Source organism: Enoplosus armatus, chromosome 8 (genome assembly GCF_043641665.1).
Source record: "Enoplosus armatus isolate fEnoArm2 chromosome 8, fEnoArm2.hap1, whole genome shotgun sequence".
NCBI classification, from domain to species: Eukaryota; Metazoa; Chordata; class Actinopteri; order Centrarchiformes; family Enoplosidae; genus Enoplosus; species Enoplosus armatus.
Genome location: NC_092187.1, coordinates 675,119 through 700,322, shown reverse-complemented (window position 1 = coordinate 700,322; position 25,204 = coordinate 675,119). Strand labels below are relative to the sequence as shown.

The window sequence follows — 25,204 nt, the reverse complement described above, 5'->3', positions numbered from 1 at the left end:
TTTATTTTAATTTATACACAAAGTGAGGCCGAGGTGAGATCCACACAACAGGTGGACGTGGACTAAAATTTCTTCAATGCTGTACTATTCATATCAATACGACCAAAGGGCCTCATGAAGCCTCACATTTTCTCTTCTGTCAAGAGAAAAAGAATAAGACTCCAGATGCACGTTCCTAACCATCCAAATCTGCTCTAACCCTGGTGTGCTGAATGATGACTCACACTTGATCATAAATTGGAGGTGTGAGGCAGATTGTTTATTAGCATAGGTAAGGCCACCTAAACACCATATAAGGGCGTTGTGTTGTGCCATGTGCAACGTGGACATGCCAAAGAATTGCCACCAAAAAAAAAAAGGCTGTAAGAAGAAGAACTTCAGCAGTAGTGAAATCAAGGTACTGTTAAATAAACTTAAACAAAGTAAACGTTTTTTTTAAAGTCATGCACTTATATAGACTTAATTGGGATCAATGGACTGATAGTATCTCTTTAGAACACAAATTTAATAATCTGATATATTATAATTACTCCAAAATATATAGTCATCTAAATTTGATTATATGATATTCATGTGTTGTTTTTTTTATGCTCCTCAAATTTAAAACGTAGGTTTCCTTTTTGGGGACTGTGAAAACAAGATGTTTGTTTTATTTTCTTTGTTCTAGACCACTCCTAAAGTTTCCTCTTACCTGGGAGAAGAGCAAGGACAAGAAGGCATTGGTGAAGCCCACAAATCGATGGGTACTAACAAAATAGGAACAAATTGTGGATACAGATAAAAGCGTGAGAAAACGTCTTCGTATATATCCCTGCATGAGGCCCAATGTGTTTATGATGAAGTTGTTTACAAGATCACAAAGCTCTTCACGGATCTAGCCTCGTGATTTTGCTCTGAAAATGCACCAGATTGACACATTTAACTTTAAAATGTAAGAGATTTCCGGCATGGGAGCAGGCCCCTAGACCCCCATAGAGGGTCGGAGGTCCACCCACCACAGTCTTACTAAATCCTGTGGGAAACACTGCACAGAGCCCCTCCTCATAACAAATCCCAGTTGAACAGTTTTTGGGTCAACCTGTGTTGATTTTGGTTATATGACCTGGGGGGCTTATCTTGAGGTGGATTGTATTCCTCATGGGTTTGTTGCCTGGCGGATGTTCGTTAGTTGGTTCTGTCTGGGTGGACCTTGTGACCTTAGGTTACATCTGGGCTGTGGAGTCTAAGCTATCTTTCTTTTCCATGAGGTTATGTCACGGCATCATAAGCCAAGCCTCTGTTTCCTCCCTCCATCATTGACTCACTATCGGGATTTAGCTTGGATTTCTTGCGACTACACCCCATAGTTTTATCTTGAAAGTAAAATACAAGTTAAAAGTTAAAAAACACACTTTTTAGAAAGCCATATTTTCTGTATTATCTACTCTAGTGGCTTATTTTTATTTTTATTTTTATTTTTTGCTGCTGCACTGAAGACTACAATCATCCCGAGTCAATAAATGGCTGCAGGCACAAAAGGGCTAATGAAATCTGGTTGATATTCAGAGTGTTTTGACTTGTGCCAATGCATTCCTCTGTACTAATTTTATTCAAAAAAGAAACAACTGACAAAAACTGAAATCAGGAATTTATTAGTAGACATGTCCCCTGTTCACTGATCTACCAAACTGTCCACAGATTGGATATGACCCCTTATAGTGCCTCACCTCAAAATAAAACATCTGGTACAATGTTATCACCAAAAACTGTTTAAATACCATAAAAATAAATCATTTGCACAAAACAATGTGCCATTTTGCTTGTGATTACCTCTGTGCAGCACTTGTATACATATATAAACATTGACAACCTCTTGATACGTTTTTATAGAAAGAACAAACACTCAACTGGACTAAAACCATGATCTAGATTGATGACAGAGCATTAGCCTTGTAACTGGTAGAGTCTGAATCAGCACTGGTGAATGTGACCATTCCATATGTTTACTAGCCCTTTGGACCATTTTACCAGCTGAAATGACTGTTTGGATTAATTTACCATTGTAGAATTTGACCGGTGTTAAGTTTGCATCCCTCCCCGTGACAACTCAAAAAAAAAAAAGTGATCTTCTGGGCATAAAAATAACTTGTTTGGGATTTACACGTGAAATTGAAAGCAGCCAAAAGAGTTTTGAACGGGAAAAGAAGGATTACACACATGGTCTGTCTACATAGACACTGCACAGGCTAGTGAATCTAACAGATGTAACGGCCACAGTAAAATGTAAAGTGTTAAGCTGGTGAATGATGTTCACTTCAAGCCCCGACTCTCTGCTCCCCTATAAAACAACAGGTTCAGGTACGTGTTCAAGTGACAGAGAGAGAGAAATTAAGAGCCGTTTGGATGAGCTGCATAAGCAAAAGGAAGAAGCTAAATGACAACAGAATTCTTTCATAAAACCTCAAACAATCATAAATAATACACATAAATAAAAAAAATAAAAAAACACACAACAAAAGGGAAACCAAGGCAAATCCAGGCATTAAGCATGACATGGAAACACATTGATCAAATATGTGACAGAGGCTGGTTGTCGTGCCAAGTAGTTCAACAAGTCATCACTTCAGATTATTAGAAATATATTAAGATAAACTAAGAAGGCAAAGTCGTTATTTGGAGATACATCTGAATGTTCAAGCTTAGAGGCTGAGGGGGGGGTGGAAAGCAACTGTACAGTAACAGATCAGACACATACTGCTCATGTCACGTTGCATAGAGTTGGCATTGTGAAATAATAAATAAATGCACCGGTGAAAACGCGATTAAATAAACTGCAGGGAACAAAATGCAGAAAAATGCTGGTGACAAATTAAAGATTTCTGAAAATCACGTCGGGCAGCTCCATAGATTTATAGTTTGTTTCTCTATCCATTGTGTATTCAAAAGGGATGCGACCTAGTAGAAATTTTTCCATAGTTTCAACACAAGCACTTCACACAAAACGAGTTGCTTGCTGTCAAAAAGTCACAAACAGGTCTGCGAGCAGTGTGAAGAGTGTGTGTGTGCGTGTCATGGTGTGACGATAACCTGGAGAGCTGAGGATTGTTCATTCTACGCTCATCGAATTAAAATTCTGATGCAAGCTGAATCAGGGTTTTCTATAAACAAGACAAAGTAAAACACAACCTTAGACTGTATCTGCTTCCACCAAGGGCAAAGCAACAGATAACGGGGTTTTAAATTAGAATTAATCTCGGATATTTCATTTTTGAGCGTGTAACTCCGTTTGAAAACCTTTTTATTTATTTATTTATTTATTTTTATTAAATCTGCTCACGTTCAAGTCAAGATGAAATGGCATTTCAAGAGTATTTAGCTTTGTTGTCGTATTTCCAAGAGAAACCGAACAGGCAGGCAGAGACGTAACACTGGGAGGAATTCGATGTTAACGTTGAAAAGCTGGCGTGTCATGACCAACGCACCATGCTGTTGCTAGCTAACTACTGAATCTCAGCTCCGTGCCGCTAAAAGTTGAATATTGAATGATGGGTGGACGTCATGATATTATTATACGTTTTTTTTTTGGCATGTATTCTGAAAGGGTTTTCATCTCGACATTGAATATCAAATCAACACCAACAACCCATAAACTGAAAGTAAAATCTACATTCTGCATTTGGATTTCAGCTCCAAATTTGAATGGACATTTGAGTCCTGCTCAGCTTAAAAGGCGAAATACTGAAAGTCAACTGTCCAAATGTGTATTTGTAACATCGTGATAAAGCTTCAGAGCAGCTGAAGTCCGAATATTTGCAACATGGGGTCATGATGTTGTATCTCACGTGTGAGGTCGAGACACTTTTCAGAGTTCCAGTGCATTAAGCCAAATTACTAGCTACCCAGTCTACTCGGCTGCGTTGCCTCTGGGCCCAGTAGACTCGTTCAGTCGTCCTCCTGTGCGTTAACATCCAATCCAGCTGGGCAGGAGAATATCTAATGCCGACATGAAATAATGTTTCCACTCTCTCTTGAAGTTAATATGGCGTCAAGTGTCTGTACACAGTTATACGCTCATTCCCAAGATAAATTTACTCAGTGTTCTTTTGGTTTCAACACAGCGTTACTCAGTTTAACACAGGTTATCATCCACATTCGATTTATCTTGACCAATTTTTTTGAGAGAGTTTGGGTCTTTAAAAGTTTCCAAAAAAGAAAAAGCACCCATCAAGATCCATCCCCAAAGAAGCCTTCACGTCACTGATTTCCCCCGTTAACTTGGTGTCTGTCCAAGTCCACCACTGTGATTATTATACCTTACTTCATGTTGTTTTTATTTATTTATATGGATATACTAGTAATGACACACGACCGGCCGGTGGTTCCTCAGAGAAGAGAATTTGATTGTGAAGACGTTGTTTCACGTGTACCAACTCTCTGCCGCTGGGATTGTGGTTGGGAAGAAAATGATTCTTGAGAGAGCGAGAGACGGGAAACGTTTGCTGGTCGTTGTGTGACAACAAGATGTTGAGAATAAAACTGAAGTGAAGATAGTGTCAAATCTTTTACATGTAAACACAAAAAAAAAGGTTAAAGATGATGAAGGCAGTGAGATAAAGTCCTCTTCTGCATGTGTATTCTTAACATTTCTCTCCATTTCATGACGGGCAGATCGCTGCAGGTTATAAAGGATGTCAGTAGACATCGGGGGAGTCTTGGTAGTTCCTACTGAAGTAGTCACCAGTGTAGAGCCAGCCCTGGGAGCCGGTGTACGGGTTGGTGCCCATCTGGAACCACCTGAAAGATACGCAAACACAGATTAAATGTTTGCAGAATTCTTTGCTTAATGCAAGTACAATCCAATCCACATTTATGGGATTTTTTTATGGAATACTGAGTACTCATGTAATAATGCGCTGGCACCGGAATACCTTCAGGTCATGGAATGTTGGCAATAATCGCATTTTGGTGTAACATGAAACACTGACTGTAAGTACTGTAAGTACAAGAGACCAACCCGCTGAAAGGAAAGTGGTAGGGATAAGTACTGATTGAAAGGTAAAGCAAAAAGATGAGTTTTAAGCTTAGATTTAAAGGCCTCAACAGAACTGTGAACCATTTGAACACTTTAGTAGTAGTGTGCTGTAGAGCGGACAACATAATGGTACAGTAATCCAATCTTAGATGAAACAAAGGCATGTATTAGGATCTCTGCAGCAGCCAAGGACAGAAAAACGCCTTATTTTAGCCACGTTGTGTGAGCGGGGCTGCTCAAAAGAGAGGATGGGATCAAGCGTTAACGCCAAGAGTCTTGGCTGTTGAACTCGAGAGTTAGCAGCATCTCAGTTTTATTGGAATTTAGGAGCGGGAAATTACGTGACATCCAGCATTTCACGGCTGATAAACAGGCCTCGAGATTTCTGATTTGAGCATCATCATCTGCCTTTACAGGCGCGTACAGCTGAGTATCATAGGCGGAGCAGTGGAAATATATTTTTAACCACGTGAAAGACATTATGCATTTGTCAATTTGTAAATTTAATCTGAACGTGGCCCGTCACGACGGATGAAGAAACATCCAGGGCAGACACCTCTATCCCACGGGAGAGAATCGAGTCCAGGGTGTTCACACTGCTGTGTAGTAGGTTCATTTACATACTGTGTGAAACCAAAAGTGTTAATAAGTGCCAAAAAGGCTTTACTTAGAGGGTCAAAGGCCTTAATTAAGCGAATGCTGAAGTCGCCAATAACTGTGATTTTATCAGAGCGAGTAGCAAGAGAAGACATCAAGATACAAGATACCTTTTGTTATTAGTAAAAGGTTTTAGAGGCCAGCGTACGGGATGCTGGAGGGATTCAGTAGTGATTTTGTTTTGGAAGAATTCACCAGGTGCTTTCTGGGACATTTTATCACTGCCAGTGATAGGGATGATTATTACATTATTGTAGTTCACATGTTTAGGGAAGAGGGATGCAGTCTCAATGCTATTAACTTCGCTATTAGTCCGATCGCCTGCACTATGAACATTTCCCTGGCAGGAAACTCTAGGCTCCTGGCTAAGCTTTCTTTTGTGATCTCTGACTGCCTCATCCTGACGTTATTGACGCCGACATGGACTACAATGTTGCTAAAGCTAGTGGTGGTGTGTGCCTGGGTCCCCGTGCTTCTCCCTATGTCATGCCAGCACCCTCACATTAGCCTCTAAGCTAGGAAGCTCTGACCCTGGGTAAACAACACTGGCTGTCGTCGTCGTGTTTCCAATGGCGCCAGAGACACTACGGTGACCAAAAATAAAGCTTTACTCTCGACAATGCTTGTGATTCCACCGAATGTGCCGCAGTGCATTTCAGAAGTATGGAAAGCCAAAAGGATCACAACCAGTCAGGTCAGGAAGATGGATGACTTGCTCCCACCACAGCATGAAAATCTTACTCTGTTGTAGGTTACCATGTTGGCTTGAAAAACTTAACATTGTAGTCTAACATCAATATCTACGTAGTTTAACCAAAACTAGACTGCATTCCTTACAATAGAAAAGATATGTCATTTGATCCCATGTTCTAAATGGTCATAGTTAGTCACTTCTGACATGTGTGCAAAGTTTCCTGACTTTTCGAGCATGTTTAGGGCCTCAAAAAGGCAATTCATTTGGGGGAAGAAGAAGAAGAAGAAGAAGGAGAAGGAGAAGAAGAAGAAGAAGAAGAAGAAGAAGAAGAAGAAGAAGAAGAAGAAGAATTCCTTGCATTGCAGGACTTTCCTGCTGGAGCTCTAATAATACCCAAGTGCATACTTTTTCTTTAAGGTACCCAAACAAACAGCAAAGGAGATCAGTGCTTGATTAGCGTGGCGTGTCCTCCTTCTTTACCGATTGGGTGATTACAGTTCAAATTCATTGGCTGTGAAAACCAAAGGGGCAGAGCTTATTATCATGCTTATTAAAATGCCTGATGGCGATCAGAACAACATTTATAAACGCCTGGTGAACAGTGTTTACAGAAACACCCTCAAGCATCTCTCCACTCTGCTGTAAAAAAATACGTGCCTAATCTATTTTTGACAGAAGCTGCATCAGGCTACACAGAGCAGATGAGCCAGGCAGGAAGTCAGACACAGTAACAGCATAGTGCATCCGGCACAATTTTCAAAATAAAATGTCAAATAACCGGTGGTACCAGGCCGTGGTCGAAGAGCAAAAATCAAGGAAAAAATGACCAAATCAACAAGTCAACAAAGTCGGGCAGGCAAAACGCTCCGCTTCTGAAACTTCTCCTGGTGGGGTACGTAGCTGTGTGGAGGATGGCGCAAAACCGCAATGCAGACGCAATGCCATTGAGCCGTGTCCAGTGGAATCAGGGCGTTACTTTGTGTGTCACAGGAAGCAGCGTCCTTCTTGTGTTTGATCAAACTGAAACTACAAAAGGAGTCTACATAGAACCGCTCTTTGGTGTTTCTGTAACGTGATGCACCAGATATTTTACAGCTTTCAACGTGATAACTAGACTATAATTTCATTAAATGCTGGAGAGCATTGAAAGTTATCATGCATGTGTATCTGTGTGTTTCTTACCGAGTCGACCACTCCTCGTCATTCTTGGCTCTCCCCTTTCTGGCAGCTCTCTGTTTCTCCTCCAGTCTCTCCTTCTCCTTACTGGCCTCATCTGCACAAGAACAACACACACACACACACACACACACACACACACACACACACCACACACACACACACACACACACACACACACACACACACACACACACACACACACACACACACACACACACACACACACACACACACACACACACACACGTCTGCTGATTGTCCAATTTAACTCAAGGATCAAGTGGAAGAGACTAGAGACTTGTGCTAGAATATTATTATTGATATATTAATTTCAAGGTAATAATATACTTTGCTTCTTTCTTTAAACTCTTGGATTACTCACTTAGATCAACAAGATGACATGAGGCAGGGACGCATATATCCAGCAGGTGGCGGCATTGTCTTATTATTGCATATTCTTTGTGTCCCATGACAAGTAATTTAAGATATCACAGTGATATCACACAGAACACAGAAGAGGTTCTGGCTGTATGTTCAGTCAAACTCCATTAAACACTAATAAGGGACTTTAAATCAAATTACCCATGTTGCCATTCTCCATGGCTCTGATGTCAGGCCTGAAGCGACAGTCTGTGGGGGCCAAGCTGGCCTCCATGCCAGGCTCCAGCTCATTGAGAGACATTGCAAAGTTGGTGAAGTTGTACATCTGGAGAAGGAATTAGAGATAGAAGTGAGTGTGTTTGTAAATGCAGTCTTGAGACAAGAGCAGCTGACTAAAACAGCTCTTTAACTGCGTTTCTGTTTTCTGGCTCCATCAGAGTCCATCAGACCTTTTCGTATTGGAAAAGCTACTAATCAACAAAAACAAACGTTCTTTTCTTATTTCATGGCACGGAGTGACTTGTGATCCTGTGTGTGTGTTTTTATTTTGATACCGTAGCAGAGTGTGCTGGTCTGGAGTCTATCCTCCACAGCAGAGTGCTTCCTGGTACGACAGAAACCGTCTCCTGCACTTCAGGCAGGTCGTCTGCATCATCGTTTTCCGCTCCCTCCGGCTGCTCCTGGAAATAATGCTGTTTATTATAATTGCTGTTACTCTGAAAATATGCAATCAAAATATTCAGGGCAAATGTACTACACCACCAGGATACCAAGAAAAAAAGAAAACAAATAAATGGAAACACCAAAATCATAAGAACAATTATAGAAAACAAGCAATTCAATAATATTCAGAAACTGGGTGAAATAAACAGCAGTACAATACGGCCGTTCAGCCTTTTATACTTGCATTAACTGGACTTCACTTATGTAGCGCTTTTCAACCTTAACTGTTCCCAAAGGGCTTTGTAGATTAGGTCTCATTCTCACACCGATGGCGATGAACCTGCTATGCAACACAAGGTGTCCATTGGAATCAACTTAGGGTTCAGTGTCTTGCCCGGAGATAGGGATCGAACCCTACCTCCCGTGCGACAGTGCTAACCACTGCACTCCCCAATACAAGCATCAGTTTTAGATTAAAGAAGGGACAGGTGTCAATTGTTCTCACATTTTTGGGCTTCTTGTTGTCTCCTTTCCTCTCTGACTTCTTATGGGCCTCGTAGGCCTGAGGGTCGACACTCCAAATGCACTCAGTCCACTTCCCGTAGATGACACAGTGCTTCTTTTTACTGGACGGAGAGAAAGACAGAATGCAGAAGGGAGGAAGTAGAAGAAGAAGAAGAACGGGAGGGAGGCGGGGCAAGATGAGGAAACAAGGGAGAAGAGAAAGGCAAGAGAAATAAAAAAAAAAGAAGAAGCAGTATGGGGTAGAAGAAAATTATAGAAAAGGACAGGAGGCCAGCCAAGAAGAGGAGAATAAATGTGAGTGGAGAAAAAGAATAAACAAAGAATAGACAAAAACGGAGGAGAAGAAGAGGTGCACAGAGGAGATGAGGAAGAAGAGGAACCAGATTAGTATCTATTAGTAACTATTTTAAGTGCTATAGAATATGCATACTGTAGGTGATGTAAACTCTAACCTCTTATCCTGGATGTATCCCTCCACTTTGTGCAACTCTTTGAAAAACATCCCGCAGGGCTTGAAATTCAACACACACTTGTCTCCAGTGCTGCAGGTGGAACAGAATAATGGTGAACTGAATGTAAAAGGTGATATTAAATAAGAATTCCTTGATACGGGCGCATTGGAACGTTTTGTTTATTTTACTAAAGCTTATGCAACAAAACCCATTAGAAAACCCTTCAATTTAACATGCATCACTGTGCTTTATTAAGTTCATATAAAAGATACATGTTCAAACAATGACAATTACCAACATTTCTGGTCTCAAGGAGAAAACTTTAACTAATTATAATTAAGGGTATTATTAGTATAATTTAATTGAACCGATTAATTTAAACCCTCTTTAGAGGTGTGGTGTTTCAGACTGACTGAAAATGAGCGCAGAAAAAGAAAAAGAAAATGTCAATCAAGATTTCCTTGTTTTGCATGCAAGGCATTTCATCCAATCAATGCAACAGTAAAGCTCAGTGCCGGCAAACCGTGCCAGACTGTGATTCCAAGGCTTCTCAGCTCCTTGTGTGAATCTGGGCAACTTTGTGAACATGACACAGCGTGGCAGAAATAAAAATGATACAAGCTTTGCAGAGCTTGAGAAGACACACAAGCTGCAGTGAAGGGTGAGTCTCGATGATAAAGGTCAATCAACTCCACAGATGACTTAACGTCCCTTTAAATCACCTTGAATTATATTAGAATGAAGGAAAAGAGTACAAATCCCAACTAATTAATTAAGTAATGAATTGGTAATTCCGGTATTTTTTAAACCTGAGCCCTATTTTTACAGATTTTGGGGTCTAAATGACTAATGGTTACCAAAAAGACAGCAACAACAACTGCAGAGACCCTGAGTTCCTCTTAATTTGGGACTCAATAATCAGGTTTATGGAATTACCTACTGCTTTTCTGGGGGGCAAAAATGAAGGACTTATTGCTATTCATCCCTTCCATCCTTGACCACCGTCCCTCTGCACATACAGTAATTATTCATGTAGGCAGCAATGACATTAGACTCAGAAATGCTCGCTGAAACCATACAATGTCTGGGTAAAATATATTTATTCTCCAGTCCAATTCCAACCATGAAACAAGGATGTGAATGATTCAGCCACCTTTTTAATTTGGACCATTGTTGTTGTTGTTGTTGTTGGTTGCCACTTTGACTCATTCTGGAGAAGGAGAGACCCCTCAGGAAAGATAACTTTAACTTTAATCTCCATTTACATAAACTATCTGATAATTGACAGTCTATATACCAGTAATTATAATTCACAGACCCTACAACCCTCCCTCCCTCAGATCTGCCAATCATGAAGTTCTAACTCATTAAATTTACTAACTAATTTAGCAACTCTCTCCGTTCCGGCGGCATCTATTGTTTTTCAAATCTAATTCGTGTCTCATTTGTGGTCTGATGAACAGTAAGTTCAAGTAAGGGAGGGGGGCCTTAAAGAGACAGGAGCTAAAATGGCTTCTGGCTGCATGAAGGGACAGAATAAGATGAGTAAGGACTTATTTGAACAGTGAATCATGCAATCCCAGAATAAAAACATAGAACTGGAATTTAGCACAATAGGTCCCCTTTAAGGCTATTTAATGCCACTGTTTAATTAAACGTAAGGCCAGTTTTACGATAAATATAAACATTAAATGTGAAAATATAAACATACATTGTCAGTTCAAAATTATAAATAAGGCACAATGACAATAACTAAATTAAAGAACATTTGTCCAAATACATTTATTGGTGTGAAAAAAAAAAAAGTCTGAATGCTGAAAGTCACTTAGACCCCTGTATTATTATCGTGGTTCTCTGTTCTATAGTTATACATGGCTTTAAAATAAATAGGCAAATGCCATCCTGTCTCATTTAGCCTACAGACAGTCTGTTGTCATAATGAATCTAGTCAACTTCCTTGTGTAGACTGATGATTGCCCCACTTTTTACAGCTTGTCTTTTGCCCAAGTATTGGTGGAGTTGGATTATTTAGCCGGCAATGTTTCCTACACATATTACTTTTATATTGTTCCTCATATTTATATTCTGAATCTGGACTGTGCGAGGGAGTGCACCATGCAAATCATCAGTTCAAGTTGATGAGTGTAATTACATGAAAGGAGACTTCCTCTGAAATACTGGAGATGAATGGCTAAAGGTTAGGTAGAAAGTAAACCCACATAAACTGGAGTGTTTGCAGGTTAGATAACTAGCTAGCTCCTCCATGCCATCCAGTCACCAGGAGACAAAGTTTGCAAACAGGAATAACAAAAAAACTAAAAGACTGTAACAGGACAACAGAGGCATTTGAATTCAGCTCTTGTTGATATTGCCAAAGATTAAATGTTGTTGTTGTTGGAGTGAATTTTAGACTATGCTTACTACATTCAATAAATAAATATGTAATACCTTCCCAAATAGAATTTAAGACTGTTTTATACTATTTAAAGGGCATTTTATTAGTAAATGTGAATTTGAGACATTTTAAGACATTGTAAAAGGACGCGTGGCCAGCCTGGTTCTATCTGGAGCTTCTCTCACATAATAATATGAGTCTAATTATGAAACCATTGTGGTTGGGTCACCACAGGTTTACCATGTCAGCTATGTTAAAAATAAATTGCAAATATTCCAACAAATTCTATGCTATAAACTATAAACTCCCATGTATAGTTTACCTGTGGTTGACTATTTCCACTGTGCCATACTGCTCTATCCATAGTTTGCCCAGGATGATATTATGTACACAGCAGTGTGGGTTACTCCATGTGTACGCCTCGTTGTGCCTGGAGAGGAAGGAAGGGAGAAAGACGGAGGAATTAAGGACAGAAGATGAGTAACTGATTTTGGATCAAGAAACTGTAACATTAACACACACACACACACACAGTTTCACCAGCCTCTCTTTTGGACTTACTTGAGTAACTCTAGTGTGATGGTCCCTTTAGGCTCAGCCTCAACGCTCTTGCCCCAGAACTTGAGTTTGGGGTAGATGGAGCCGTGGAAGACAAAGTCCCCGGCCAGGCTCTCTGCATGGAAGGCACTGACTGGTGGGTGATGGGACACTTGCTCCGATACCAGCCTGAAACCCTGCTCCTCTCTGTAGAAGGCAGTGAAGAAGAGAGAAGATAAACAAACGGTTAAAACGGAGTGACTGTGGCTGTGTGTGTGTGTGTGTGTGTGTGTGTGTGTGTGTGTGTGTGTACCTGGTGAGTTCATAGGTCTCTCCCAGCAGAGGATTGAAGGGTTTTCCAGTTCTTTCCCACTGAGACGCAACCGCTGACACCGCAAAAGCAGCTACTGCCTGAATACAAAGAATTAGTATAGTGTGTGTTAGTGTGCTAAGTGTATGTGTTTGCATGTCAGGTGGGTTTTCATGCAAGATGGTTGACTAATCAAACACACTGGGGATCAGTGGATTTAATGGAGAGAATTAGTGTCTGCACCATGTAGCCCCTGTTCTGGTTTCCCTCCTCTTCTCTCTTTACACCAAGTTACTTGGCTCTGTTATTCACTCACATGGCTTTTCCTACCAAACCTATATAGATGACACTTGACTATTTCTGTCTTTTCCCCCGGTCTGAAACCCAGGTGTCAGCACAAATCTCTACGTGTCTGGCTGACATCTCTCACTCTGCTCATCACCTGAAGCTCAACTTCGATAGGACTGAGCTGCTCTTCCTTCCAGGGAAGACATCTCCCGTCCATGACACTGAATGACCAACTGTCCTTTGCTGACAACATCATTGGGACAACCTGCTCCTGCAGATTCTTCCTCTACAACATCAGGAGGATACGTCTGTTCCTCATCCAGGAGGCAGCGCAGGTTCTGGTTCCTGCATATGCCATCTGACCTCTACAGCTCAACCAGAATGCAGCAGCTCGGCTGGTCTTCAAACTACCCAAGTTCTCCTACACTACACTGCTCCTCTGCACCTTGCACAAATCGGATTCAAGACACTGGTACTTGCCTACCATACTGTGAATGGCTCAGGCCCGTCCTACATCCAGGACATGGTCAAACCATACACCCCAGCACATCCACTACCTTCGGCTACTGCCAATCGGCTTGCCACTCCCTCACTACCGGGGGGTTCCCGGCGTGATTGAAATGCATTTATTGTAAGTTGATTTGGATAAGAGCGTCAGCTAAATCAATGTAATGTATTTCTTTAATTACACTGGCAGCGCAACGGTTTACATTTCACTAGTTGTTATTAACTGAGCATGTCAGAGTCAAACCTGCAACTGAAATAAACTCTTTACCTACCAAGTACTGGTTGCTGAACCTTTCTCTCCAAACACTTTCTTTCTTTTTGGGGCTCAATTTGTTTACATTATTTAATGTAGTGTATAGTGAAACTGTTGTTTTCTGCGAATAAAATAAAATGAATGAAAATGAACACTACTACATTTTTTTGGAGTTACAATGTGTCAGAATGTGTAAGAGATCAAAAAGGAATATCAAAACGTCCATACAGATACAGTAAAAAATGGTTAAAGGTAAAAAAAAACAAAAAAAACAGATGCTTGTTTATGTGAGTCCACACAGTGATGGCTGGCTGGATCTGGATGTGAAGGAGGTACATCATTGCTATCACTAATGTGTATGTGTTGTTCAGAGTCATGTGTTCTACGGAGCTGTAAAGCAAAACCACATGTAGACGGCGTGCACATGTGCGCCTGTAACCTGCATGCGTTCTATGGAGTTGGACAGCAAGCAGGCTCTGTTGATGAGGTAAGTGTGTTCCATGTATTCTGTGATCCTCTGCAGGAAGCTCAGAGGCTCGTTGAAGACGATGGGCATCGTGATCTTGGACAGTTCCTGTGAAAAGCACACATTATGAAGTCTGTATTTTAGGTCTGTGTGAAATCATTTGAATTTCTTAGACACTCTCCATTCTGGTCCCACTGAATCCAACTAATGCAAGAGAAAACTATTGATGTAATAGGCCAGATAATGTGATAATATCTACAGCTTGATGCTGAAACAATTGCTGGCTAATGTTACTTGATCATTAAAAATATTACACAATCTTCAACACCAGTTATGAAAGTACTGCCTCATCTTTGGTTACATGGCACCTAAAATGACATGCAGTTATTGAAAACCTGTTTCAAGTGTTTCTCTGTTTTATCCTTCTTTCTTTCTTTTTTTTTTAAAGGCCAACTATATCAGGGCTCAAATCACACTAAGCTCTACGTGGGCCAAATATATTCACCAGCCTGGTCATCTAAATTGACCAATCATCAAGTTTTCATCAGTACAGGGTATTTGTCATTGTGATGTTGACGCTTTCATTTACTGTATGTATAGAAAAGTAGCATTTGATTTGCGTCTGGAAATCTGCGAGTCCTTACCAGTCCGATGCATTTCTTCAGGATGCTCCAGACACTGACGGTGTTTCTGGGAAACATGGGCGCAGGTAATGACGTCCTGAAATGAAAGAAAACAAGAAAATGACTGGGCATGAATGGAGGACACACACACTATGAAGGGGGGGGGGGGGGGGGTGAAAAGGGTCACAGAGGACGACACGCACGTACATACATTCATGTGATTATTTACTAAAACGTACACGTGCACATCTGTGTGCATGGCGTTGTACTAATCACACACACACACAGCTCCCCCAATATTTGACACAGATTTTCTTGAAGGATTATGTCGAAATGGAAAATGCTAGAACAACAAAGGAACAAACTATTCACCCCAAATCATATTCATAGTCTGAGGATTGTGGACCGAGACGGATCAGAAGAGATTTGTTCACATGAAAAAGTCATGGCTCTCTTCCCTACAGTGGCTCTAGTGGGAGTGAATGGAGAAAATTCCGCTCTATATATTCAGATGTGTGGCGAAACATTTTTAGAAAAGAAATTGTTGCAATAAAATGAAAATGACTTGAAGACCTGTAAACAAAACTGTATTGGTTTCAGAGGGAGGCTTCAAATAGTTTCTGGACAACACATAATGCAACTACAAAATAAAAATGCACACAGCAGATGGAATGTGGTGCAGGAACGTAGCAGTACCTGTATTTCTTGATGCCGTTCTCCTGTGTCACTGACCCATTGTTCTTCTGACTGCTGCTATCAAACACCAGTGCATCTTTAAAACTGGCCTCCGACACCCCTTCATAGGACTCGTCTGAATCCAGGCCTGTGGGAGAGAAAATGTGACATTAGGTTATAACAAATCTCGCAAACAGACAATTTTCTGTGCAGAATACCTGCTCATTCACCAGTGTAATAAAAAGCAACTAAAAAGACATAGAAAGTCAACAACTAGTCTTCCAAATAAATGGCCCACATTGATCAAATATGAATATTTTGTTTGCAATATTTTAACACAGACAATGCAAACCGTTTTGCATCAGTCTTGTGTTTGCCTGGCACATTTGTTTGCCTGGAACAGTTTACATTGACTAACCTCTTCACTGGCACAGCGGTGGGTCAAAACTCTTATATACTTTTTAAATTTGATTCCAAAGTTTCAAGATACAATATATGCCAGGCTAAACAATGGAATGAGATGCATATATACTGTCATGGTGCAGCCACATGAAATCATGGCATCTTATTCAAATATTTGCAATAGCTGCAATAAAATGTTGGAAATCAAATAAAATACACTATCTATATTATATTATATTATCATACAGTGTGGACATTGTTTTCCTAAATTCAAAACAATATTAAGGGTACAATAGAAGTGCATGCAGTTATAATTGGGGTCCAAACCACCCATGAGATTCATAACAATGGACGTCCTGACCAAATGTAATTTGCTTTTTTGGTCTACGAGCCACCCAATGTTACAGTTGGCATCTTATAGTATGACAAGTATCCTGTCAGCTGGAGTATTTTTGAATGTGTATACCATGTACCGTGTGTGCGCACACCACTTTTACAGAGATACACGTTTTTAGAATTTGTGGTGCCCCCTATGTGGTGCCCCCTATGAGTTAGGCTCAAAATGATTTGGAAAGTCTATATAGATTACTATATAGATTTATGATGATTAGACATGGCAAAGTTTTTGATTGATGGCGGCCAAGCAATCTTGCCCATTTATAGTGCATTAGTGTATCCTGTCTAATATCGCAAACCTGACTGCTTCCTTCGCCACTGGTATCTACCAACAGGTTCTTAGGTTACTGCCACGACAGGCTCCAACAGCCTTCTGGCCACAACGGCAGCCTCCCCCGCCATCTGATCCAACCCACCACCAGGTGGTGATCAGTTGACAGCTCTGTGCCTCTCTTCACCCGAGTATCCAAGACATACGGCCACAGATCTGATGACACGACCACAAAGTCGATCATCAATTTTTGGCCTTGGGCGTTCTGGTACCAGGTACACTTATGAATCACCCTATGCTCAAACATGGTGTTTGTTATGGCCAATCCATGACTACCTTCTGTTCAAAGTTAACCTCTCAGTCTGGCAAGTCAGACCCCTGGAATGCTGGCCAAGCTATGTAAACAGCTCATAGTCAACAGTCAAGATGACACTGAAGGGACACTAAACTAATAATACATGAAAAAAAATACACAACATCCTCGTGACTCAAAGCAACTCTATAAGGATTTGTTTTCATCTAATGTATTTTGTAATTAGCTAATGCATGGGTTTCAGACCCTTAATAGCAACTGTAACATTAGCATGCATGGCATCCCATGGGTGTTGACTTGGGGGATTAGAAACCTGAAACGACCTGAAACGACCACAATACAGCATATGAATAAGTACAGATAAATCAGATAAATAAGTACTGATTTGGGGCAGACACTCCCAAACTTAAACCCCCACTCCATCCCTTCTCTGCTGCTGGATAAAATAAAATAAATACTGCTGCAAATTTGTCTTTTCTTTGAGAAAGACGATCTGCAAAATATCTTCATCTTCATCTATAAGCCAACACGTTAAGATGCAGTTTTAGATTTTCTTTTTTCAGACTGACCAACAAACATGCAAACGCAATCCCACCTGTGACGGCGTCGTAGAACTCATCGTCATTGCTCATCTTCTAGAGTCAAAGCCGACCAGTCGTTTAGGAAAGATGCACAACTTCTAGCACATGTTCCTTTTGGTGGTGGCCCCTCAGAGCTCTGAAGGGAGGCCTGTCCCCCTGGAGTGTGGACTGATTTTTGGCAGATGGTTTGACCACGCAAGAATGACACCAGGAGATTTTTGATTAACAGAAAGCCCATGGACAGCTGAATCAGTTCGGTTTGTGTTTCTTTGGCTTCGTTGAGAGAAGCTACTTAGTAACCTGTAGAGACAAAAAAAACAACAACACCTATGTCTTGAGTTTTTTTTTTTACCATGAAACCTGTGTTAACAAGTCAAGAAGAAGATTTGACAATGACATCAGCCTTACCTGGGTGCTTGGAAACTAATATAGTGAGAGACAGAAAACAATATTTTTGTGCAAATCTCGTCTGTCTTTTAAGCAGAAGCAACACCTCTCTAATCCTTCTCCTTGTGAGAATGAAGTCTGAGGAAAATACACAATAGGAAAACATATTAGTCTACGTTTGAGCAATAGCACTGTCCATTACAGCTAAACAAAGACTGAAATTCCCATTCCCTGCCTTATATCTGTTGGATCTGGAGACCTTGGCCTCTAGGGCTGACCCAAATGCTTTAAAGCCTCTACTGTTGGCATGGTAATTGACGTCCAAATCAGTATACAAATGCTGCAGGGTTTTACCCCAAAAATCCCAAATAGCCCATGAATGAGAAGTAGTAATCCAACATTATCGTCTATAACTACTAGTCATAAGATTGAGTGTTATTTTACATTCTGATCTTAAATCTTCAACTCCTTTAAGTTTGTCGAAAACATTTTCTGTAATTTATGCAGCAATGCTGGTGTGAGAACTTCCTAAAGAAAACAACATGCTGAGATGGTTGAGTATGGACTACAGCAATGCTCATTATACTAGCCCTCCATAGGCAGCAGTTGTAGGTTTTCAGATGACACAAAATGCTAAGGGTCATTCCCAGACACTGCATAATTCTTATTTTGTATTAAGCAACAGGAAGCATCATGTTGCTGACAAAGTCCCTGCAGTCAACACAACACTGAGTCCAACTCCAGGCTCATAACAGAATCAACAACTACAGACAAAAGTGAACTTAAATACTCTCAGTATCAGTACCCCTGATAATCCAATATTATACTAATTAGGGCCCGAGCAGGAAAGTCCTGCAAGGACCCTATTGGAATTGCTCGGATTATTATTAGGGCCTGAGTACCGAAGGGTGCGAGGTTATTAGGTTGTTATAGCTATATGGCTGCTTTGGTTATAGCTAGCTAGCCTCCAATAGAAATAATGTTACACCTCTATAGATTGCCAACAGTGTCTTTCATAAACAAGCTTAGTTATAATAATATAATTACAGAGAGTGAAGATAGAGGTATAGAGGTCACAATATAGTTGTTTGCCATGCTAGCTTACATGGTAAGGGGATAAATTGGTGAAGGCAATAGCTCTGAATTAGCAAGCTTTTACCAAAAAATTGTTATGGCCAAATGAAATTGGTCTTATTGGAACCACAAGAACTGTGCCCAGCTTGTTGATACCATGAAGTTTAGGGCAAAAACTCTATACAACAGTTTTGTATAGAGATGTGCTTTCCATAACTCAGAACTGTCCCCAATTGTCCATTGTCCATGTGCTTATCCACACGTACTTTCTCTATGTGCTTCTCCAAAGTAAAAGATAGTAATAGTAATAGTAATTATAATAGTAATAATCTCAGCTCTGTTGCCGCCATGCCACCGCATACATTCGCTGTGACAATACCTGTATTCTCATCAACACAATCAAAATTGAAGGATTTTTTTTACCAGGCGCTGGCGAATGTAGACAGGTCAGTTAGATAAGTAATCCAGTTCTATGTCAGCTTTCACACCCTGTACTGTCACTGGATGCACACACAGACATACACATGCACATGCGTGTGCATGGCTGAGTTGTACTAATCACACACATGTGGGAATTCTAATCAATAATCACACCAACGTATGTACTATGTGGGGTGAAATGGGTCATGGAGGATACAAGTGTATGTGTGTGTGTGCGATTAGTAAAACTCAGCCATGAACACGCACATGCATGTGTCATTTTTAATCCAAATAATTCAAACTGAATTGAGGATTGCAATGCCACTTTGCATATTGATTGAATTGCCAACTGCAATATGTATTGCCATTTGAATAAAGAGGCCAAAAACCTTCCATACGTACACACGTGTGGAACTTTTAGAAAATAAACACACAAACATATGTACATGCGTCTTGTCCTCCGTGACACAGACACACACACACACACACACACACACACACACAGAAACAGAAACAGAAACAGAGAGTCTATGATTGGCTGTAACAGGCTCTCAGATCATATAGCTCACTCTTTTCCAGACACCCGTGAGCTGTTTCGTAACCATGACAGACAACAAACACACTCCTCCATACTTAATGAATACATACTTAATACGTAATCTCAATCTATGGCTCTTATAGCACAAGCAAATGCATTCCTGCAGTTTGACCATTTCTTCTTCACACGTAACTATATTGTTACCTTCAGGGCACATCAGGTAAACTAGCATACATCAGCAACACACACACATAATGTTTGACAGCTGACACTGGTAGGGAGTACAATTGTTTCTCTCTACAGGACTGTTTTGAGTGCACAGACATGTTAAGAGATGCTGCCACCAAGGAGAACCACATCAACCTTGAGGGGACTATACATCATCAGTGACATCATACATCATAATGTCAGTGTTTCCCATACATAGGCACTACTTGGGCGGCCACCCAGGTAGATTAAGACGTGCCAAGCTAGATAAAATCCGAATATAATTTTTTTTGTCCCCAATCAAGACACACAATTGTCATTTCATAATGCGCACAGACCAGCAGACCTTCAGCCCCGTGGAACAAAAGATTCTAGCGTGATTTTACTGGGACGTTGGGCAGTGCACCAGTTGTTGTCTATGTAGCAGCTGTAGTTTCCTGATTAGTTACAGCAAAAATGATTAGTGCCAAGCTGTTTCCCGGGTCTGTCTGTGGAAACACTCCAAACACGACATTTACAACGGCATCACCTGAATGTGTCGATCAGCAGAACGAGACAAAACCAGACTGGAAGGCGAGTCCAGGCAGCCTCTCACTGCAGATCCGGACCGTGCCAATGTAATAACTAATGCTATGGGAGTGTTTATCGTGCAGATATGCCACCGTGCACTGTCGTACGAGACTATAGAATTTAAGCATATGGTCAAAGTACTTGAGCCCTGCTACAATGTGCCTTCGCAGGTGCATGTCAGTCAGTCCGTTGTGCCTGCCCTGTATAAACCAGCACAAGCTGCAGTTCATCAGTTATTATCAATAGTCTTGCAATGGAGCATTACTGACATTTGTGTTATTATTATTTCCCTATCCAGAGCCAAAACAAAGCTGCCTTTGGATCAGGTGACAAGGAATCACACACCGCTAGAGCGGGACTGACAGCTGGTATCAAAAAGGCAAAGCGGAGACGTCAGGAGAGACTGGAGAGAGACCTCACCACCAAAGATATGTGACAAGTGATCCAGACCATCGCAGGCTACAAAAGCGGGAGCGCCCCATCATGTGTGAGGCTACGTCACCAGATGAGCTTAACACATTTCATGCTTGCTTCGATCTCCTCAACAAAGAGTCAACTGTCGAGTCTGATATCACAAGACCATTACCAAGGGAGAGTTTAAATGTCAATCGCTCACAAACGTTTTATTAGACTACGGCCTACTATGACTCGCCGTCAATCACAAGACCAACCTTGCCAGAGTACATCGACTGACTGGGGCCATTTGGACAAAATAAGTGCTAACGTCAGTGTTTCCCACAGGTTGAGAATTTACTTGTGGTGGTGGGTGGCGGGGCGTGTGATGGGCAGTGTTTCATTCTGCCCTGTCACTACATTATTAACGATTAAAGCACTGTCCGCTGCTTACGCGGGTTCTTAATTCTGTCACAGCTTCACATTCATGACATGCCAAACACTCTAGTCAGCAACTTGACACGTGCATCCCACTCTGAAAATTGTCCGTGTGGAAACAAACACCACATAACAATATGATTGTTACGCTAATAAACTTGTCAAACAAAAGGTCTATGAATTAATCAGAGAGACGTAACTTAGCTGTTATGTTAGGTAGCTAGCTAACTCATTGATACATCATTTTGCACTGACTGTTCAGTTCTGTGTAGAGGTTAATATTGCTAGCTAGCCAGTCCATCTACCCTCATAAGTTAAAATAAGATGTTGTGGGATATTTGTTTTTGTTATGCATTAAGATGCAAATGATCTTTAAAATGATTGAACAGTGAATAAACCTTTAGTTCATATAAATCTAATAATAGGCTGAAATATAATGGTATAGAATGGAAAACTTCAGGACACAATGAGCATACAGTGTACATGATGAAGCCCTGAGGAATGTTAGATAAGGCACCAGTGTACCAGTGTATCAGCTGTTGCTTGATAAATCAAACATGAGGCTACTTATAATAGTGTCTAAAAACAAAAGATTTTCTATGAGAACTGAAGTAGAAAATGTATGTATGTATGATAAGTTTAATCCTAAGAAAATCAATGAAGCATGAATGAGCAGAAAGTAAGTACAGCTGAGCACACGAACATTGAAAAGCAAAGGTCACTCTGCCCTGAACATGTCAGAGTTATAGGGTTGTTTTTGTAAGATAAAGGATGCACATGTCAGAAGAGTTATAGGGGTGTTTTTGTAAGAAACAGGATAACAGCATTGATACTGGAAGTTGCCCTGATGCCAGAAAGCAGGGGCAAGTTTCGGTAGATAAGGTGTTCTGCATAGCAACAGCGTAAGGAAAGCATGCAGAATTTGTAGTTGTTGACTACAAGTTGTTGACTACAAATTCTGTTGACCAGCTCGATTTATTGTACTTTGTTTTATTCTTCAATAAATCTACAATATACCAGACTCTGAAGATCTAGTAGTGTGTTATTACAGACAATGTGGTGGGAGGGAGACCTGCACCCATCTGGCCCTGGTGAAGTTTTTTTCATCCACAATGTAAAGTTAACATTAACACACTAAATACCACAAGGTGTTCTTTTTTTAGGCATCCAATACTAAGGGTGTAATGGTACACAAAATTCACGGTTCGGTATGTACCTCGGTTTGGGGGTCACGGCTTGTTATGTTTTGGCTACAGCACGGAAAACAAAAAAAACACTTATTTTGAAAAATGTGAACATTCAACAGTGGCTCATTGGCCATCATTCTCACTGTAACAGTTAATGCACTCAAGAAAAAAATAATAATAACACAAATGTCAGTAATGCTCCATCGCAAAACTCTGACCTGTTGAAAATTCCTGAACAACTGCAGCTTGTGCTGGTTTATACAGGGCAGGCACATTGTAGTGGGGCTCAAGCACTTTGACCACATGCTTAAATGCTCTTCGGCCGAGTACAGTCGCATATCTGCAGCAATAAACACTCCTGTAGCATTAGTTATTACTTTGGCACAGTCCGGTTCTGAGAGGCTGCCTGGACTCGCCTTCTGCTGATCTGACACATTCAGGTGATGCCGTCATAAATGTCATGTTTGAAGCATTTCCACAGACAGACCCGACTTCTGTTGAACAATGTCGGCACACCGTTTGACACCAATCGTTGTCCATCTTTGCTGTAACTAACCAGGAAAGGATTGCTACTACAGCTGATAGACTACAACCGGTGCATTGGCAAAACATCCCGGGTAAAATTTGCACTCTAGAAGTTTTGTTCCACAGGGCTAAAGGTCCGCTGGTCTGTGTGCATCACGAAATGACAATTGTGCGTCATGATTGAAAAAAACAAGATTTGGATTTTATCTACCTGGGCGGGCCACCCAAGAAGAGCCTATGTATGGGAAACACTGAACATCAACATGTATCCTGGTCTGCAGAGGGAGGACTTGCACTACTGGCTACAATAACGACTGCTCAACAGAATGGGAAAAACATCTCGAAAAAAGGGAGCAACAGCAATATACTGTACCTAATCAGCTTAAATCACACACTGGTGCTGCTGAAAAAATGATAAATGAGAGTGTAAATGGTAAATGATCTCACTTATATAGAGCTTTTCAACCTTCACGGTTCCCAAAACGCTTTACAGCTTTTCACCCCGTTGTATCTCATATTTCTCTTCCCACTAAGGCAAAACAACATGCAGAGGGACAAAATAAAACATGTCCACCAAAGACAGTGAGAGACAGAGTAGTGCAACCTCTAGTTGGCATCAGTCATTCGGCCTTGGATGAGGACATCAGCCCAGGAGGAACATCACAGAGGGAAAAACACTGTCCCACTCAAACACACACACAATATTTTATATATATATATATATATATATATATATACATATATATTATTCCAGCCAAAAAGAAAGTCATGATTTAAAGGATTTAAGCCAATGTGCCGTGATAGAAGAATTCTGTAGCGCAAATTTCTAATTTTAGCATGTGTGAGAGTAAAGTTCATCATTGACAAATGAAAACAATAGCTCAAGACCTGGTTTTCCAAGCAAAGACAAAAGCTAGTCCTAGACTTACATACACATACAGAATATTACACATATAGAATATTTTTAAAATGGATATATTTTACCTGAGAACTCCCCTTAATCCCCATACAGAGCAAATCTTAAAGTGTTCACCGAGTTACTTCGTGTCTCTACCTCTGACTTCAGTGGTGAGTCTGTCATGGTCATGCTGCTGGAACTCAGTGTAGGCTAAACCTTCTGGGAACAGAATCCTGAGCACACACACACACACACACACAAACCGGTCAGTGTTGTGTGAGTCAGCACGTTTCAGCAATACCTGCCAGGATGAGTGTTACGTCTTTAATAAGTCCATCTTTAATATGTACGCAAACACAGAGACACTCCTAACTGAGTGCATATAAAATACATGCAACATAGTTCACGACTGTACTGGTGTTTGCCTGGTTCTGCTGGGAAATCTAGTTTAGCTTGATTTTTGCTTTTGTGTCGAGGAGTTCTGTGGGTCCTGCCCAAGATGATTACTATGTAGGAATGTATTTAGAATTTATTTTGGGATTTAACCTGAGTGCTTAAGCAGCTCTGAAGAATAGGTTTCACATTATCAGGACGAGATACACTTTCCTTTCATATGGTATCTCCAATATAAAATCATAATAAAATACATTCAGAACAGGATTAGAATTGATTTATATTTTAAATATAACTAGCTGAAATATTATTTCCAGAGCAGCAACAGCAAAGTCACTATATACACGTAATATCTCACTGGAAACATGTCAGTAAAATAAATAATATCCTGACCTGATAAAAACACTGAGTGAAGTTTCAAAAGAATGAAGACAGACAGACATCAGTCAGTATCAGTCCTTCCTCCTGTCCTCTGTCCTCCTCCCTCTGCTGCCGTTTGTAGAGAGAGGAGCGGCTGCTGTCTCATCCAGTAGCTAAATTTACAAGAATTTGCCACAGATTCATGCCAAAACAGTTAGCTACATACACGACAGCT

At 40.7% G+C, this 25,204-nt stretch overlaps 1 protein-coding gene across 1 annotated transcript; it reads right to left on the bottom strand.

Annotated features, from left to right (window-relative positions):
- Positions 1-4,542: 4,542 nt before the first annotated feature.
- osbpl2b (oxysterol binding protein-like 2b) lies at positions 4,543-24,368 on the bottom strand. Its single transcript, XM_070910434.1, has 14 exons — positions 24,303-24,368; positions 17,594-17,879; positions 15,638-15,764; positions 14,963-15,038; positions 14,292-14,426; positions 12,808-12,905; positions 12,519-12,701; positions 12,280-12,387; positions 9,563-9,652; positions 9,091-9,211; positions 8,477-8,602; positions 8,124-8,247; positions 7,545-7,635; positions 4,543-4,773 (listed from the first exon to the last, which is right to left on the bottom strand). The coding sequence occupies exons 2-14, from the start codon at positions 17,628-17,630 to the stop codon at positions 4,671-4,673; spliced, it is 1,419 nt and encodes a 472-aa protein (XP_070766535.1). The 5' UTR covers positions 17,631-17,879; positions 24,303-24,368; the 3' UTR covers positions 4,543-4,670.
- Positions 24,369-25,204: the final 836 nt, after the last annotated feature.